Consider the following 19,705-nt stretch of genomic DNA (forward strand, 5'->3'; position numbering starts at 1 on the left):
TTTAAATTACAATTAATAAAAGAAAAACTTTACATAAGAATAATCTTGAAACGATGCTCTCAAATGCAATTCTAAATCTGTTTATAGGCAGATGATGACTCAAAAATGCAACTCAAACGGGAATGAGAGCATGTGGCGGCACAAGACGCAGCATCGAGAAATTCCTTCTCGGAAACACAGGAGAAATAAAATACTCACTATAAAAACTGATTGCGATGATAAGCGCAAGCTATTTAGCGGCTGCTCCTCCGATAGGAAAGAAAGAAGAGGAGGGGAGGCGGCTTCTACAAAACCCGGCACTAAAAGAGAAACGGGAACTAAAATCTCGATGGTGTAGAAGCATGCGGCGACGGCGCGTCGCCCGTGTAAATTGTGGCGTGATCAGAGAGCCTGTAGAGGCTTGTAATCAAGAGACGATCATACGAACGAGACAAACGCAGCTCATCATGTCGTTGGGAGAGGGGCGAACCGAAAAAAAACGTGATCAAGCTCAGGCGCCGAGATATATATATAATTGAAAAATACAATCGGGATCGTTGAATTCAAGGGGAATCGTGCGTAGGGAGCCCCGTCGCAAGATGCCTGAGCGAGGTGTGCACGCGGATGCCGATGGATTTCGAGAACGATCTTGCGCTTACCTCTCCACGCCACGCCTGACGCCACGCCGTGAAGGAACGAGACGCGTATGCATGGACGTATTGGACTCGTCCTCCGTGCTCCGAGAGATCCAGCCGCCAAATGAACGAAGCCAACGTCGCCAACGTAGGTAGTCCACGCTTCGCGACTTTTCGGAGCCTCTCGGGGGAAGGGAGGGAAGCTTCCGGCGCTGTTATGACACTTACGACGGATTTACATGTAAAAGTCGTCAAGCTGATATTTCGATCAATCGCTGAGCTCCGCGCGTAGAGATTATTATTTTTGTGGACAAATATCTACCTCTCGATATCTAATCGAGTCTCTCCGATCTTCTGCTTAGATCGTCGAAAGAAATTTAACGCGTCTTATAATTATGAAATTAATATATTAATTACATTTATTACGATTAATGTAATTAATTTCGCGAGAAATGCCTATAGCTATAAGGATTACTTGGAGCAAAAATTCTGACTAAATTTATGTCCATTACTTCATTTTAATCTCGGTTTAAAAAAAATTCTTTTCTAGTTACAGGAATTCGAAAAAAAAAAAATAAATGAAACTAAAATTAAAGAGTAATTAACTTTAATTAACTGTCAAAGTCGCAAAATTAATAATATAATAATCGCAAAATTTTTGTCCACCTAATTTAGCCTTTTCGCACATTAAATGACGGAATGAGGATTGATATTCCATCTGTCTTAATAAATTAAGCAGCATCGATTCGAGAAGTTATTAAAATTAAAAAACGTCAATGCTCCGCCGCGGTTGCGACACTCTCGCCGTCAGATGATTGGAGCGGGGAGCCCGGAGCCAGTGGAGCCTGCCTGGAGCAGTGGAGCAACCTGGACTCTGGAGCAGTGGAGCACAGTGGAGGCAGCCTGGAGCCGACCCAGTCCAATCTGACCTAACCTCACGTCAAGTGACGTCAAAATTTGTCATCCGTGCGCATCGTTTCGTCGTAGAGCGATTAAGGAGTTTCGCGGAGGGGACAACGACGGGACGCCGCCGCGCCGGGGCCGATATCTGTCGTCGGGCTTGATTCGCACGAGCGCGAGGAGAGTGACGAAGTGACGCGTGACGTGGCCCCGCGAGGGATACCGCGGTGCCATGGAAATGTCTCTGCCCACCGAGTGATGACATACCCAGACCGCCGTTTCTCACGGTGCGTATACACACTAGTTCTAATCGCGTTACTTATCGCGTTCTCGCCACCATTCATCCGCACCATAAACATAACACGGACAGACGGAGCATGTCGCGCGTGACCTGGCCGGCGTGTGCGAGAAAGAGGAAATACAATTAATCTCTCTTCTCTCTCTCTGACATTATACAGAGAGCAACCTTTCGCTAGAGAGAGAGGGAGAGAGAGAGAGAGAGAGAGAGAGAAGAGAACGATTGACCCCAAAGTGTGATATGTGACCGATATATATTTTTAGAGCGCTGTCGTGTCTTCCTCAATATTAACGTTACATTTTCCCTTTAACTTTAAATCCAAGCCCATACGCCGTCAGCTGTAAGTAATTGTAAAGTGGCAGTGAATTTAATCTAATTGCATTGTAGGAGGAGATTGAGCGTGATATTTGAGAGCGGCCTGTGCGTGACGTTTATTTAAAACAATGATGGAGTTGAGTCATAGCCTGACCCTCAACGAGGATGCTCTTAATCAAATCCCGGAGGCGAAGCGACCGGTCTTCATTTTCGAGTGGCTACGCTTCCTGGACAAAGTTTTGGTTGCCGCTCAAAAGGTTTGAAAGTTCAACATATATAGCTGTTAAGTTTGTTACTGAGAGACAATGAGAGGAGATATTGAAATTATTTGCATAATAATATCTATGTTGAATTCTTAATTGTGATAAATCTTATTTGCAGAGCGACATTAAAGAATGCCAGCAAAAGTTGGTGGAGCAGTTGACCAGGCATATGCAAGGAGCACCTGGTCCACCCACCCGGCGTCTCATCGCAAGATGCCTGGCGACTTTGTTCAGCGTAGGCGACACATTCCTGCTCTTTGATACCGTCAACAAGTGTAATGATATCTTGAGGAATAAGGACGATTCGCCGAGCTTTCTACCCACGAAATTGTAAATATTACTTAATATAATTGATATTAATTGATTGACCAATATTATTAGTATATTAATATGAATTAATATTTATTAATACTAATTAATATTTATTAACGATAATCAATCGATTATTATCTATTAATTTTGTTGATAATTTGGATTAATTCTAATACGTATACATACATGTCATTTTTCTAGAGCTGCTATTTGTTGCGTGGGATGCATGTATGAGAAATTGGGAAGAATGATGGGCAGGTCATATGAGGAAACTGTGCAGATTCTAATAAAGTCCCTACGTTCTGCGGAATCACAGACGCGGATAGAAATTATGCACACATTAGAAAAGGTGACTATCTTGTTAAAAATCGTTCAACTATTTTAATATTTTTTATGTATATTAAAATATGTTTCTAATGTAACGTGCTTATCCTAAATTTGTCCTATAATTAGGTGTGCGCTGGAATGGGATCCGCGATAACCAATGTGCATAAGGAGATATACAAAGTTTCCAGGCATTATCTGACCGACAGAGTGATGGCGGTGAGATGTGCCGCCGCCAAGGTATTTATATTACAAAAAAAAAAGATTATTGATTACGTGCGCTCCACTTTTCTGTACTTCCAATAATTTTTTTTTTTTTTTACAGTGTTTACTGGAGATGTTGAATCACGCTCCGTTTTTGTATACGACCGAAATCGAAAGCGTTGCAACGCTATGCTTCCGGGCATTCGAAGGTTCGAATTACGAGGTGAGATGCGCCGTCGCTAAATTATTGGGCACCTTAGTGGCAATGACGCAGCTTCCTTCACCCAAGATAAAAAATCCCACAGGTATGGAAGCAAAAAAAATACCTCAAACAAGATTAGAAACGTCAAATGCGGTCTAAAGCAAATCTTGGAAAAAAATATATGAAATAATTATGAAAATATACACCCAAATCTTTTGTTCCGCAGTTGCGCACAACAAAGGTGTTAAGCAAGCTTCGCTTGAAGAGGTGTTAAATATCCTGATGTCCGGATTTTTAAGGGGCAGCGTCGGCTTTCTGAAAGGGACCGGCGAGATCATAAAAGGAAGCTCCAGCATAAACAGAGAAGTGCGAGTTGGAGTGACACATGTAAGTGATTACGGATGCAATTTTAAATATACTCAAACTACGAAATTTGTATAATTATGCGAGAAATATTTATAGCGTTAGTTTTCAAGGAAGCAAAGCAGAGTTACATAATTTGCCGTTTATTCTGTCGAGTCGAAAAGCCTTTAACTTTATTGAGGAATATATTTGTCGAGTCGAAAAGCCCTTAACTTTATTGAATATATTTTTTCACGATAAAACATCTCGCTGACATTTTTGGTGATCGCTGTATTACAGGCATACGTGGTGTTCGTTCAAATGTTGGGCGGTACCTGGCTGGAACGAAATATCGGCACGTTAATCGCGCACGTTTTAGACCTGGTTACAAACCCGAAAGCCGCTAGCTCGCACGTCGAGGCGGTGTACTCGCGCAAATGCGTGAACTTTATACTACGCGGTACCGTCGGCAAGTTGTTAGGCGAAGGCGCTCAAGCAGCCGCTTGCAAAGAGATAGCGCACATCATTCTGAAGCAGATGAATTCCATCGGTAAGAAGAACGCGGCGTTTTTTGTGTCAAACTATAATATACAGTCGCGCGCAATCTCATTGTGGCCTTATCAGATTTCAGTCCGGAAAACGCCAAAGATTGCAATCAGGAAACGTTATTCAGCCAGCATTTACTAGTGTGTGCGCTGCAAGAAATGGGCAATCTGATTTTGGGATTAGGTACCACGGCTACGAATTTGCTATCCGATCAATCTCTAAGTATGTATTCGTGCATTCGAAATATCTTTTGTTTCCCACTAAACGGAAATGGATTGAAATTTCAAATCATGGATTGAAATGCATTAAAATGGATTGGAAAATGAATGCATTTCTATAAAGGCGAATCCATTTCAATCCATGGTTTAGAAAACTTCAATCCATTTCAATAAAAAAATATATATTTTAATCCGTTTACTGGGTTCTTCAATATAAAAATAGTCCGAGCAATACAGTTAATTATGTATTTAACGCAGATCTGATCGATGCCATAATGGCCGTCCTGGTGCATCCGTGTCAAGCGGCCAGACTGGCGGCAGCCTGGTGCTTGAGGTGCATATGCGTGGCAGTGCCGAGTCAAATAACGCCGCTGATCGACCGCTGCGTCGACGGGATTGAGAATATGCGTAGCTCGCCGGAGGCTATAGCCGGCTACAGCAGTACCCTTGCCGCGGTGGTGGGCAGCGTTCGTCTGTCACCTCTGGGAATCCCCCATACTAAGGGAAAGGTATATATACATGCTCTTGTGTACCCCTTTTTGTATTATACCAATGACGCGGAGTTAATTTACTTTCGATTTTCAGATAATTTTCAATACAGCGGAAGAGCTCTTGAGAAGCGCGAGTCAGAACAGTCGTTTGTCCTTAAATCGCACGCATGCAGGATGGCTCCTCATAGGCGCGATAATGACTCTAGGTATATATATATAGATGTCTTGTATTTAATAATGGATAATAATTTTAAATATAAACCGTTTATACATGTATAATTTTTATATGCAGGTGCGGCGGTAGTAAGGGGCTTGTTCCCGAGAATGTTACTCCTGTGGAGAAACTCCTTCCCGCGCTCGAACAAGGAACTCGAGAGTGAAAAAGCTCGCGGCGACGCTTTCACGTGGCAGGTGACTTTGGAAGGACGTGCCGGCGCGTTGTCCGCCATGTACAGTTTCCTGCTGCATTGCCCGGAACTTCTGGACGACGATATTATACGACGATTACTCACGCCGATCGAATCCGCTCTGGCGATGCTGACGAAGTATTAAATATTGATATACTTTTTATATAATGCGACAAAAAATATTTTGGAGCAATCCTACAATTAGGATATATCTTTTTCAGTTTGTCTCCTGTTTTGAAGAATTATGGCCAGCAATTGAAAGCCCCTGCGGCCATGGTTCGTTTGCGCTTATATGAAACATTATTGCTGATTCCACCGCAAATGTTTGAAGGTAAAATTTATAAAATCTATTTATATATTTTTTCCCAAGTTTGCAATTTGTATCATTGATATCACTTGATGTCACACAGGTTCTTATACACATCTTCTGAGGATGCTGGTATCGGAGTTCACGCTTACGGATAATCCTGGAAACACGACTACTTCCTTATTGAGTGTAGTTTGCCATGCTAACGATTCCGTGATTCTCGGTACGTGGCTGCAGGAGACCGATCATCGCACAATAGAAGACCAAGTGAGTTAATTTTTATATATACGTTCTAGATTGCAATGTGATTTCTATTTCTATAAACAACATCATTTTGTCTGATGCTTTGTTGAGTCATTGCTTGTTCAATCTTGTTTGCGAATTGAAAATTTGTAAAAGTGTCAGTGTTTTAAAGAAAAAAATTTTCTGGCAAACTAATTCTAATTCTAGATATATTTTATGCACAACTCAAACTCATACTCTTTTCTAACATTCTGTAACAAAAGATTGCGATTCAATAACTAAAATACATGTATTGTAAAATCTTTGTATAACTAGTTTTATATTTGTACAATTCGTGTTTTGGATATAAAACGTTTTTATATATCTAGCTAAACTTAAAAATGCAGAATATATACTCTTACAATTTAAACTTTTATCAAATCTAATTTTTGCGTTAACGTGTAAATACCCTCGTGTTTAGATGGAACCAAACAGAAGGGCAGATTTGGAACATGTGAGTAAGGTGTTCTGTAAAGTGTGCCTTTCATTTTTCTATTTTGTTTTCTTATGCCTACGTTCATAAATATTTAACTATTTTAATATAAAAAAATTTTAGTTTAAAAGTTAACAAATTTTTTAAGCTTTATTTTTATGTTATTATTATATTACTTTATTAACTGATTACATTAGTATATGTATGTAAATATAGCATTCCATTTTTTAAATTTCATATTTAATTTGAATATATTGAATATCTTATATATTGCTCATGTTTTATTTATATTAATTTGAGACAATCTTTGCCTTATTTCTTTGAATAAAGATATACATTTATATGTATTAATTATTTTGTATTTTTTTTTAGGTTTTACATATGAAGCAGCTTTACTTTTTATTACGATTAAAAACTCGTACTTTGTTATAATTTACAATCTTTTTTTTCAGCTTCAACCAAATAGTGCTGCGGGATCTGGAGCACTGGAACATAATACATGCTGTCTTTACAGACCAATGCCAAACGTAAGTTTAAAAAATCATTTTTTATATAATCAAATTTAAAAAAATTCATATTCCTCTCTGTAGATTTTTAAATCCTACTGCTAATTACAAATATGGAGCAAATTATAATACGAATTTATGATATTATGATTGCAGTATGAAATGATTCCTGGTCCCCTGCCGTTGGGCGTAGCGGTGATCGATCTATCGGTCGCGTTGTTCGGCCAGATATTCCCGCGTGTAGCAAACAAGCACAGGCTGCAGATGTTGGATCACTTCAGCGAGTGCATAAAGCACACCAAGTCCGGGAGGCAGGAGGCGATACAAATGAACGTGTTCACGGCCGTATTGAGCGGCTTGAAGGGCCTCAACGAGGCGAAGACCGGCTTCGGGCAGGAAGACGTCAAGAAATCCGCCACCAATCTCATCATCAGCACGCTGGTCAGCAGCAACCCCATTCTACGATGGGCGGCGGGAGAAGCGGTCGGCAGAATGGCCCAGGTGATCTCCGACCCGAAGTTCACCGCGGAATTGGCGCAGACCAGTTTCGACCGGTTGAAATCGGCACGCGACGTGGCCAGCAGAACCGGCCACTCGCTGGCGTTGGGCTGCCTTCACAAGTACGTCGGCGGAATGGGCTCCAGCCAGCATCTCAACACCAGCGTCAGCATCCTGCTCGCACTTGCGCAGGATAATTCATCTCCCGTAGTGCAAGTAAGATATTGTCCCAGTAAACGCAAATGGATTAAAATTTTTTTTTTTAATTTAAATGAAATTTAAATGAATGATTGAATTTAATTAAATTGAAATTGCTCAAACCATGGATTGAAATGGATTAGCCTTTACAGAAATACATTAATTTCCACGAAGGCCAATCCATTTCAATTTATTTCAATCCATGATTTAAAATTTCAATCCATTTTCGTTTAGTGGGGTGCCTCGTTTTATCCTCGTGTTAATTTCGACAGAAAATTATAAAATACATTTTTTTTCCAAGGTTTGGGCGCTGCACGCTCTGTCTCTGATAGCTGATTCCGGTGGACCAATGTTCAGAGGCTACGTGGAGCCTACGTTGTCCTTAGCACTGACCCTCCTTCTCAATGTTCCTCACTCCTACATCGACGTGCATCAGTGCATCGGAAAGGTTTTATCGGCGCTTATCACGACGATAGGACCAGAATTACAAGGTAGATCTATATAACGTCTCTACCTAATTATAGAGTAATTGCGAAGTATCCAGTAAATGGAAAAGGATTAAACTGGATTAAACTTAAATTCATTGAAATGGATTGGCCTTCGTGGAAATGAATGCATTTCTATTTCATAATACGAATATAATATAATATTTTTACTATAATATTAATATATTTTTTGGATTTGATAGATTAAAACAATGCATTTCCTAGTCACAATTTGTAATTAAATAACGTTCATGATTCATTTTCACGGAAAACTATATGTTATTATAAACTATATATTTTTAAATTTAATTATATATTGAAAAGAGAGCTAGTATTCACGATTTACTTTTTAAAACTGAACTTATTTTTAAATTGAATGGCATAGAAAATGTAATCATACAATTCCTATAAATGAATACAAAGGCATTGGGCATTGAAACGGATTCAGATTTTTAGAAGTACGCATTCGCGAACGTTGAAATGAATTTTTTTTTTAATCTATTGTAATCCACTTCCGTTTGCTGGGTATAGGTGATTACTGTTTTTGAGGAAGACAATTCATTGAACGATCAATTTTACAGGCAACACTTCAACGATTTGCATGGCGCGGTCGTCATTTTTGTGCGCGTGTGCCATTATGCAGGACCATCAGGATCCGCTTGTTCAAGCCGAGGCGACCGGTTGCCTTCAACAGTTACATCTCTTCGCGCCCAGACACGTCAATTTGTCGTCCCTCGTTCCTACATTATGCGTAAGGCTTCAAGTACTCAAGGACAACGTTTATCGCAAAGTTTTCATTATTTAACTTGATTATAATTTTTTTTTTTTTTCACAGCGGACCCTATCGAGCAATCATTTGCTTCTGCGTAAAGCTGCGATATCGTGCCTGCGGCAGCTCGCTCAGCGCGAGGCGAAGGAGGTGTGCGAGCACGCGATGACTCTGGCTAACGAGAGCAGAGACACTAACGTGGTGGAGGGTCTCGCCGTCACCGAGACCGGTCTCGCGGGCGTGCTGTTCAGTATGCTGGACACGGAAACTGACAGCAAGCTGATCAAGGACATCCACGACACTTTGACAAGCATGCTGCAAATATTGGCGGCCGACAATTTGTCCCAGTGGTTGTCACTGTGCAAAGACGTCCTCACGATAGCCTCAGGTAACAATCGCGTTCTCCGAATTAATCGTTGACGAAAAAAAAAAAAGAAATGAATCGAACGAATGAAACATTCTGCTTCGTTACGTAGAATCGAGTACGATCGAGGAGGGCAACGCGGCGAACGCGGAGGATAGCGCCGCCGACAACGAATCAGCGGACGCGGAGGGGGACGACGATCAGGCCGAGTTCCACGCTGACGAGTCCGCGAAACAGCGACCGTCTATCACGCCGAGATGGCCAACGAGAGTCTTCGCCGCGCAATGCGTCCGACGCATCATCGCGGCTTGCGAGAACAACAAGCAGGCTCACTTCGATCTCGCTCTGGCCAAAGAGATGCAACAGTCTAAGGGAAAAGGTTAGATTGACGAAGCTCTAACGTTGCCACCTTCTTACCTTTCTCGTGTAATTTTTTTTAATGTACTCGTTTTTACGGGATCTTACAGGAGACTTTCTGGTGTTACACCTGTCGGATTTGGTGCGCATGGCGTTCATGGCCGCGACCAGCGACTGCGATCCACTGCGACTCGAAGGTCTCAAAACTCTGCAGGAGATCATTGATAAATTCGCCGAAGTTCCCGAACCGGAGTTTCCCGGGCATTTGTTGCTGGAGCAGTTCCAAGCACAGGTGAGTCTCAATTTATCGCACATTTTATACAAGTTGTGTTTAACCTTTAAACCACTATATCGGTCTCACAAACCGCTATTGAAACGTTACTTGTCAATCATTTTTTTATTTGTCACCATTTAAATATATTTTATTTCTATTGTATATGAGATTTTTTTGTTAATCCTCACATTAAAACATAGGTTTCTTTTTCCCCATCTCAAATATTCAGGAAAAATACATTTTTATTATATATAACTTATAAAATTAGCGAGAGCTAATAGTGGCATAATAGCAGTCTATCAGACCGACATTGGTTGGTGGTTAGTGTAATTTTTTGGGATGTGGTGGTTTAAAGATTAATGATTATTGTATCGAATACATCCTACCATGAATATGTTTAAAGGTCGGAGCTGCTTTAAGACCAGCCTTTTCCCCGGAAACACCGTCGCATGTCTCAGCTGCAGCCTGCGAGGTTTGCAGCGCATGGATCGGCAGCGGCGTCGCTAGGGATCTCAATGATCTGCGAAGGGTGCATCAGTTACTCGTATCGTCCCTGGAGAAATTGAGAGAGGGTAACACTCGGCCGCAGCTGTACAACGAGAGCTTGTCAACGTTGGAAAGACTGGCGATTCTCAAAGCGTGGGCGCAGGTATATCGAATATTACTCTTTATATTCAATATAGAGATAACACAAGCAAGGATAAGATATCTGAGTAAATTGTAAAAAAGAGAAAACTAAATTTGATTTTTTTTTTTTTAACAGGTGTATGTAGTTGCAATGATAAGAGACGGATCCGCATTGAATAGCAAGGATACGATTAATCGAAACGTGAATCAAATCGATGAAGCCAACGAGGAGAATTTTGGGGAATTCGAGTTTCAGGGCGAAAGTTTGCTGAGCCTCGTCCAGCCGGAACTTCTGAGTCTGAGTCGACATTGGCTATCCGCACTGAGGGATCACGCATTGCTCTCGTTGCCGCCAGGTAATTGTTGATTAATTGGAATTCAATAAAATATGACAAAACCATAATTACGTGTTAATATCAAGTAATGCCGAATAATAGAACAAAGTTATTATTTCGATTTAAAATGTAGGTATCATATTCTTCATTAATAAATTTGTGGTAGACACATGTTATTGAAAGTTTTATATGTTGTATCCGGAATATTAATTTTTATTATGACTTTTTATATGTTGCACATACCTTTTTTTGGATTACTTATTCGAATAATTAAAATTATCGTTGTGATATCTCTCCAGAATTCTCCAGTCAGTTGCCGCACGACGGTGGTGCCTTCTACACGACGGACACCATGGAGTCCGCGCGTCCTCACTACGTAGAATCGTGGGCGCCGATTCTCTACGCCGCGACTCTCTGGCTCAATGCGAGGGGATTCGAAATGGGTGACAGCAATCAGGAGAAAGCGACGAATCTTACTAATAACAACAATCATAACAATTATAAAAACAACGACGAAGCTGCTGCTTCTAAAACTAACACGAATGTCGAACGTTTTCACTTGTTATTTGGTAAGTAAATGTATAAAATATTAATTAAACTGTGTGTACCGTCGTGGACATATCGGTTACGACACTTTTTTTTTTAAATCGATTTTGAAACGCATTAATACGTTGCAAATGCGAATCACGATTGGTGTACTGTCTCTAGATTAAAGATAGTACACCATCGTGGTTCGAATTTGCAAAATATTAGTTACCTATAAAATATGTATTATATATTATATATTAAATACTAAAAACCTATGAAAAATAGTGTCGCACCGATATGTCCATGACTGTATTTGTATGTAGATAATATTAATACAATTTAGCTTATATGATTATTCTTTTCCTTTTTTAAAGAAATATGCAACTTTCTATTTAATTATAATCATTTGCAGGTATATGCATGGAAGCTCTGTACAGTCCTCGCTCCTCCGAGTCCGAGCGAAATATAAAGACATGTTTGAATGCGTTATACACGTTACTCGACTCAACGTGGGCACGTGAGATCTTCATCAAGCAACGTTCCTTGCCTATCGAATTATGTAATGTTCTTGTTAGGTACGTGTACATACATATGCGAAAGGTACGCAATCTGTTCCTCCTTCACATATATTGATATCGATATATTTGTTGCTTTAAAGATTACTTTTGACACGAGAGAGTTATGCCATCCAAATGATAGTAATCGAAGTGCTGAAGCAGGTGATGAAGGGAGCGCAGGAGGATCTGGTCGCGAGAAAAAAATTGAAACTCAAAGGTACGGGAAAACTTCGAAATTGTCCTCGATAATTTTGGCAGATTTTTGCGTCGCATTTATGCTTATACGCGCGTGTATCTTTTTGTAAAAGATAATACATTGGCGCATCAAGAAAACAACGAAGCGACAGAAGAACTGGATCTGCTGGGTGAGGGAGAGGAGAGCGGCGATCTATCGCCGGGCTCATCATTAGTGTTCGCTGTCCTGGAGGTGTGCCTGTGTCTCCTGGTGCGGCAGATACCGGCGCTGAATCCGAATCCCGGCGGTACCACGGCTATCTTATCTCAGAAAGGATACGTCTCGTCCGAGAACAGCGGCAAGCTGATCGCGTCGACCCTCAATATAATGGAATCTCTTCCCACGTTATGCTCTCCGCAAGGTATCCTCGCAAAGCTTACCTCACGTAATTAACATCATTAACATAGTCAGTATAATCATAACAACTTATTATCCCCCGTTTTTTTTTTTAAAGGCGCAATAGCTGTTCTCCCGACGCTGCTCTATCTGGCAACGGGCGTGATACGCGAAACCGCGGTGCGTACGGACACCGACAGCACCAAATCCGGTTCGGAAACGCCGGTTCACGCTGCGTTGCACTGCGTCAAGAGTCTCATCGCTAACAAATACGCCCGGGATCACAGGAGTCAGAAGCAATGGACGGGATTACTGCGAAGCGCGCTTGCCAAGATCATCGACCTGGCCAAAACAGGCATGTTTACTTTATCCTTTAAAGAAGAAATACCTTTAATCATGAACGCGTACCTCTTATTCATAAAATATCAGAAATCGAAATGACATGTATCGCGCGCGTGTTCCTAGACTTATATCGAAATGTAAAGTATCTACCATATAATAATCGAAGAAGTTAGCACATATATATATATATATATATATACTTATTTTTTTTTATCTATTTTGCTTTTACAGGCAATGACGAAACTAAGATGGACGAGGTGGCGATGATGCTGGGCATCGCAGTATTCGTGCTCCACGCGTCGTCAGACGTGGTGAGCGCTCCGAATCTGCAATTTCCGTGCATTAATCACTTCCGGCATGCGTTCCAATCTGAAAACTTAACGGTGAGTTGATGACACACGGAAAAAGAAACCTAATAATTATTGATCTCAAAGATAATTGAATAATCTTGCATCCAGGTGAAACTGAAATGCGTGCAGACGTTAAGAACAATATTTCTGCATCCGGATCGTAATATAAGTACGCCATACATCCACGCGCTCGCGCCACGACTGGTAGAGTACCTGTATAGCGACAAGAGCAAGCAGGTGATGAATGACATGGAGCTGACCTTCACGCTGGAGTGCGCCAGCACGGTGGAAACCCTCATAGGACTCGCTGATCTTTCTAATCGTAAGTTAGTCTTACAAAGTATTCTTGTTTACAATATTATTTTTATATCTTTTTTCTAAGAATTTTTTTTTTGAGAAAATAAAGCTGTAAACTTGGACCTTTGTATATTTAGTCTTAGATATTTAAATGTTTTTTACAATTTTTTCAAATATAAAAAATTTGTTTAGCAATTATTTGCATCTATTGATTCGAGATACAAAAATTATCTGAAATATAAAACTCTAAAATGTTCTTAATCTGTATAAGCGTATTTCTTGTCTATGACCTATAGCCATATTAAAAAATTGATTTTTATCAAACAAATTTTTATAATGTTTGAAAAATTTGTAAAAAACCGTTTAAATATTAAAGAATAAATATACCAAATTTCAAATTCAGAGCTTTTATATTTTATACAAAAAAATATTTTTAAAAAGATATAAAAATGATAGGAAAAATTATGGAAACAATAATAAAAACCCCTAATTGAACTTAAGAAATGTCTATAAAAAATTATATCTTACAATTAATTCGTGGAATGTTAATTGAAAATGTTAATGCAATACGTGTTACACGCTATACAGGAGATCTATTACAAGGTGTGTGAAAAGTGTGGTCTTAAATCTAATTTTTGATGTATTAATCGTCTATCTTATTTATCTCATTTATGGAATAAGCTTAACATATTTCGTGAAATTACACAGGTATTCAAATGCTAACTCTGCTTGTGCCGATTTTAATCAATTACTTGCTGGAAGGAGACGAGCTCCAGCGTGCTACTAAATATCAAGTGAGCCTCCATCAACAGAGTTTCCAGTGGCTCAATAAGATCGGGCCGAAGTATCCGCAGGTATCATAATTTTGAATTATATCTTCCAGATTACAGATGTATCTTGAGTGATATTTAATAATCGTTTTATATCCCTAGGAATTTAAGACGCTGATGTCGCAATCCACCGAACTGAAAACGAAATTAGAGAACGCCGTAAGGACGAGCCATCAGCAGGCGCAACGACACACCCGGACGGTCGATCTCGTGAAACCGCAAATCAAAACATCCGCGCCGTCAATTAAATTAAAAACCGACTTCTCCAATTTCAATTAAAAGGAGATCGTACATGTTGCAGATAATGAGAAATAAGAGATAATTTATTAAAACTTCCGTAAGACTAACGTAAATAACGATATTAGCGACTTTGTCGTAGATCCGATCGTTTCAGCAAACGAAAATGAATTGAAATGAATAGAAATGAATTCATTTCGACATTTTCGAATTGGCGCTTCTGATTTTTCGAATCCATTTGAATCAAAGAATAATATAATATGGACATTAATACATTAGAATTCAACACGGTGAATAGCTCTTTTCGTATTTCAATTTATTTGTATAAAAAAAATAATAGGTACATGAATGCATCTTCGGACTCTAAAGCGCCAATTCGGATAAATTAAAATGAATTGCAATTTTCAATTCATTTGAATTCATTTTCATTTGCTGGCGTTAACGCGATTAACTGATTACACCGAACAATTTATAAATTGTCAGGCAAATCGAATTAATTGCTGTTTACAACGTCTTAGCGTTGTGATAATTATTAGGTGATATTTCGTTAGAGAATCGTGTACTCGACTGTACTTAGAAATAAAAGATTAGAAATTAGAACGACGGATTACGCGACGGATGCGAAAGGGATAGGACAATTTGACGTGAATGGGAAAAGTTGATGTCGATCAATTAATCGCTACTATAAAAAAATGATACTTATCTTACATTCTCGTCATCCCATTTTAACTTCTTCATTAGTACAATAACGTTCCTAATTTGCCAATTATGCTTTCCAAGAAGGTAACTTTATATCAGACTTTCAAATTGTATATATATATATGTATGTATAGAATTTAGCGTATAACATAGAGATTATTAATTTATTCAATGATAAAAAAAATAACGATGTTGATGTATATTCTCACATCACAACTTTGATGGATTGCGACAGTTAACAAAGTGACAGTTCAATTCCATGAGAGGTGTGGTGTTAAAAAAATTAAACGACTGCAAATACAATATGCACAAATAATTTATATAGCTGATATAATATAGATATTTCCATGCTCATTCACATCATTAATTCACGACTCAGAAGTTTTACTTTAAAATCATTCTTAAAGTAACCGACAGGTATACATTCGATAGAATTATTTATTAACAAATTATAATCACATGGGTTTCCTTGGGAAAACATTTGCCATAAAACGGATGCATATAAAATAAATATAGACTGTTTTGATCGAGAACATATTTAACGTTCTTCTGATAAGAAGACTGATAACTCGCTATGCTTTTTATTTAATAATTTTTAATACACGGATGCGAGGAGAGAGAGAGAGAGAAAGAAAAAAAGGCATGTGTTTGTTTTGCATATCTAGAAATTTTATTATAGAATTGTTAGTAATGGAGTAGCGATTCCAATCGAACGAACGTCTGATATAACATATCGAATTATACCGAGCTTCTTTTCTGTAATATAAAAATTATACCGAGATTTTTTCTGTAATATCGGAATTTTGTGTAAGAATAATGATCTTTGTTTTCCAAACTGCAATAAGATGCACAAGAAGCGCCTTCGGTAAATTAGTACCGTATAATGCTGGGCATTACAGCGAAACGATTTGTAAAATTCGACAATTCTTTTTTTTCGTATTTGATCCTTAAACAGAGCTAGATTGTAGATATGAACGAAAAATACGAACGAACTGCGTGATCATGAGTGTATGTAAATTGAAATTAGAAGACGTAATTCAGAAAGTGGAGGAAAGTGGCGGACTTGACGTTACTCGTATTACTGTGTTTTTTGAAGCCTTAGGAAATCGCAGTAGGCGAGCCTGTAGTTTAGATACAAACGTTTAGACGTTGCAGTACAGACGTCGTTTTTACATAGATTGTGGACTTCACTGGCGATTTTGTCAATCGCTCAGTGATGTCACTGCAAATCGAAAGACGTGGGTAAAAGGAATCGGTGGGAATTTCAATGTCACACGATATTGAATTCCTAAAGATTTCTCCTTTTCTACCGGAGCGAATTTTTTGGGAAATCGCACGTATACAAAACTACCTTTCCAACTTCCACTTCGAAGTTCGGCGAGTCTCGCAATGTCTGTATATAATTGAGTTCGAATTGCACGGTAGATCTGACGTAGCGCGCGTAAATTTTGTGAGGCGAACCAGGAGACGAATTATTGTAAACGTGGAATGGATTAGTGCTCGATAGAGATGTTCTACTATTTTTATATGATTATTTTAGGGACCCGTTGAGATTATTTGTAACTTTTAATTGCACACCGCGAGAGGAGCATACGCGACCGTTCATACATAATAGTGTACTGTACATCTGATCCACCGAACTTCCATATACATTTTAAGTCGCGTTCCGATTGACAGGAATTCTTGTCGAATTCGATGAATATGGTACAATTGTGTAGTGTTGTATTACATAACTGTTGCAGTTTCGATGAAAATAAATTAACTCTTAATCGCATTCCTGTTGCATTGTTGGTGTAATAATTTCGTTCGAAGTCTTCGTTATTAACACCTGTCCTGCAGAATATTAATTGTTGATAAGACATGATAATTCGAATTTAAATTATCGGTTAACAGATTTCTGAGCGGCTTTATCGGTCTGCTTGCCTTTTCTTTGAGAGGGAGAACCTATACTTGACTACTCTGATCGCAAGTGGATACGCGTTTTAAACGGTCCGTGGATATAAAGACTGTGAATTGCGAAGAGCATGTTCAAAGCAGTGCAGCGCGAGCTGTCGTGGGACCGTTGTTGTTTTATCGCGACCGTCGTTACTCGTTCCATTCGTGATAACGGCGGTAAATTAATCACAGTGACGAAACCGAACTCGAGGGGCCCTTGGATCCGAGAGATTTTGACGCAATTCCGCGAAATGGTGAAGGCGAGGAAATACGTAATAGCGAATTATTTCATAAACGAAGCAAAGCCAACGGATCTAAAATTGGTAGAAGAGGAGCTGCCACCGTTGCAGGATGGAGGTAGGAAAACAATGACATAATCGCCACAAACGTCATGCAAGCATGCACGTGAGAATGTCTACGAGTGCGTTATTACAAATAGGAGATGTGATTAAACGCGATCCAATTTTCTGTATCTCCTTTGCGAACATTGTTCCGTAAGAAAAGAATTAGATACGACTTCATTTATTATATTACCAAATTATATGTTATATTCACGTATCAAACTTGTTCGACTATTGTACAATAAGCTTTATGTGGAATACAACTGTTTTAGATGATATATTACATACACAGTCGTATCACAATAGAAATTTATTAATTTATTAAAGATAAATTAAAAATTCTTAATTTTCATTATCGAATATTATATTTACAGTTATTGGAATATTAATTATGAATCATAATTTAAGTTTCAAAGTGTTACATCGTGCTATTAATGTTACAGAATAGATCAAAAATAGGATAATTAACATCGGAAAAATGAAAACAAATGTATCTATTACATGTATAATATATGCCATTAAAAATATACATATATTGTTATAATATAGCTTAATTAAGAGATATAAGCTAATATTAATAAATAAATTATAAAATAATATTAGTAATAAAATTCTAAATATTATAAATATTATTAGCTCTTGGAAATATCGATATTAAATTAATTTTAGCAGTTATTACAAATTAATATTTTTGGATAAAATTATATATATTTATTCTTTTAGAATATCTTGTGGAAGCTGAGTACCTTTCTGTCGATCCATACGTGAAACCGTACGTGCAAAGTTTCCCTCTCGGAACCACGATGGTCGGCAGTCAGGTCGCCAAGATTATAGAATCCAAGAATCCGGATTTCCCGGTTGGCAAAAAGATTGTCGGAAATCTGGGCTGGAAAACGCATACGATTGTCAATCAGAATGACGTCAAAGACGCGCTATTCCAGCAACCGCCGTACATTTTGCCGGACATTGGCGACTTGCCGTCGTCCCTTGCCTTAGGCGTGCTAGGAATTCCAGGGTAAAGATTTTCGGAAATATAATATTTACACGATCGCTTTGCATTGACGTGCGCTTCCGGGGGGAAAAAAGACGCAAAAAATTTAAAAGACGCTACGATACAAAATAAGTATACTTTTTATTTGCCGCGCGCGTTGCTTATTTTAATTCAAACTTTCAAGGACTTTGAGCCTTATGTAGATTGTGTAATAAATATAATAAATTGGCACTATATAGTTATTAAAATAGGGATTGTCATTCAAGAAATGAATTCATTTCTTTCATGAGACATAAATATAAGTATCTATTTCTATAACACAACAACACAAGAAAAAAGATACAGTATAAAATTATTTATGCAAAATTCTTTTTCTCTTATTTACAGCAACACGGCACATTTCGGTTTGCCGGAGATATGCAAACCAAAGTCCGGCGAGACAATAGTCATCAGCGGAGCCGCTGGTGCGGTTGGCTCGCACGTGGGCCAGATCGCCAAGAATCTGGGTATGACTGTAATCGGTATATGCGGCTCCGACGAGAAGTGCAAGTGGCTCACTGAGGAACTGGGTTTCGATTCCGTCATCAATTACAAGACCATGTCGGTCGCAGCCAGTCTACGCAAAGCCGCTCCGCAAGGCGTGGATTGCTACTTCGATAATGTGCGCTATGATAAGATATCGCGTCTTCTTTCAATCAATTAACTCGCAATCAATTAAATCATTACTTTTTAATCTTTATCTTCTTGATTAGTACACTCATCTTGACAAAATTTTTTCTGCGTTGAAAAATCTATTTATAATCGATTGAAAGATACTATCCTCTCTCCTTGCTTAACTATCGAGATCTAAATCACGTTAATTAACTTTACAGGTTGGCGGGGATATCTCTGGCGTGGTCATGTACCAGATGAGGCCGTTCGGCCGGGTAGCCGTGTGCGGCAGCATCCCGATGATCTCGAGCTACGACGCGGACACCTCGTCCTTGCCCAAGTCCACAATCCTGCAACCCGTGATATTGTCCAACCAATTGAAGGTGGAGGGCTTTATCGTTACACGCTGGATGGATCGTTGGAACGAAGGCATTACGCAGAACCTGCGATTGATTCGCGAGGGCAAGCTACGTTACCGCGAGACCGTGACCAAAGGCTTCGAGAA

At 39.1% G+C, this 19,705-nt stretch overlaps 2 protein-coding genes across 2 annotated transcripts; both read left to right on the forward strand.

Annotated features, from left to right (window-relative positions):
- The first annotated feature begins 1,521 nt into the window (after positions 1 to 1,521).
- LOC105448316 (HEAT repeat-containing protein 5B) lies at positions 1,522 to 17,056 on the forward strand. Its single transcript, XM_011686825.1, is given in 33 exon segments — positions 1,522 to 1,801; positions 2,200 to 2,384; positions 2,509 to 2,720; positions 2,904 to 3,051; positions 3,156 to 3,266; positions 3,352 to 3,535; positions 3,659 to 3,819; positions 4,075 to 4,324; positions 4,399 to 4,542; positions 4,797 to 5,047; positions 5,124 to 5,235; positions 5,322 to 5,574; positions 5,658 to 5,767; positions 5,847 to 6,010; positions 6,447 to 6,479; positions 6,911 to 7,678; positions 7,962 to 8,151; positions 8,727 to 8,896; positions 8,981 to 9,302; positions 9,391 to 9,657; positions 9,746 to 9,927; positions 10,313 to 10,558; positions 10,673 to 10,892; positions 11,171 to 11,440; positions 11,812 to 11,974; positions 12,058 to 12,173; positions 12,265 to 12,552; positions 12,646 to 12,882; positions 13,101 to 13,252; positions 13,328 to 13,541; positions 14,105 to 14,119; positions 14,225 to 14,370; positions 14,449 to 17,056. Coding segments are annotated over 32 exon segments (6,405 nt in total). The 5' UTR covers positions 1,522 to 1,801; positions 2,200 to 2,255; the 3' UTR covers positions 14,626 to 17,056.
- Positions 17,057 to 17,203: 147 nt separating this feature from the next.
- LOC105448370 (prostaglandin reductase 1-like) lies at positions 17,204 to 19,703 on the forward strand (the record flags this gene model as incomplete). The annotated part of the gene is made up of 4 exons (XM_011686892.1): positions 17,204 to 17,574; positions 18,282 to 18,573; positions 18,937 to 19,210; positions 19,422 to 19,703. Coding segments are annotated over exons 1-4 (1,116 nt in total), but the record flags the coding sequence as incomplete, so codon positions are not given.
- Between the last annotated feature and the right edge of the window lie 2 nt (positions 19,704 to 19,705).

This window comes from Wasmannia auropunctata, unplaced genomic scaffold, assembly GCF_000956235.1.
Source record: "Wasmannia auropunctata unplaced genomic scaffold, wasmannia.A_1.0 LD336088.1, whole genome shotgun sequence".
In the NCBI taxonomy this organism is placed as follows: Eukaryota; Metazoa; Arthropoda; class Insecta; order Hymenoptera; family Formicidae; genus Wasmannia; species Wasmannia auropunctata.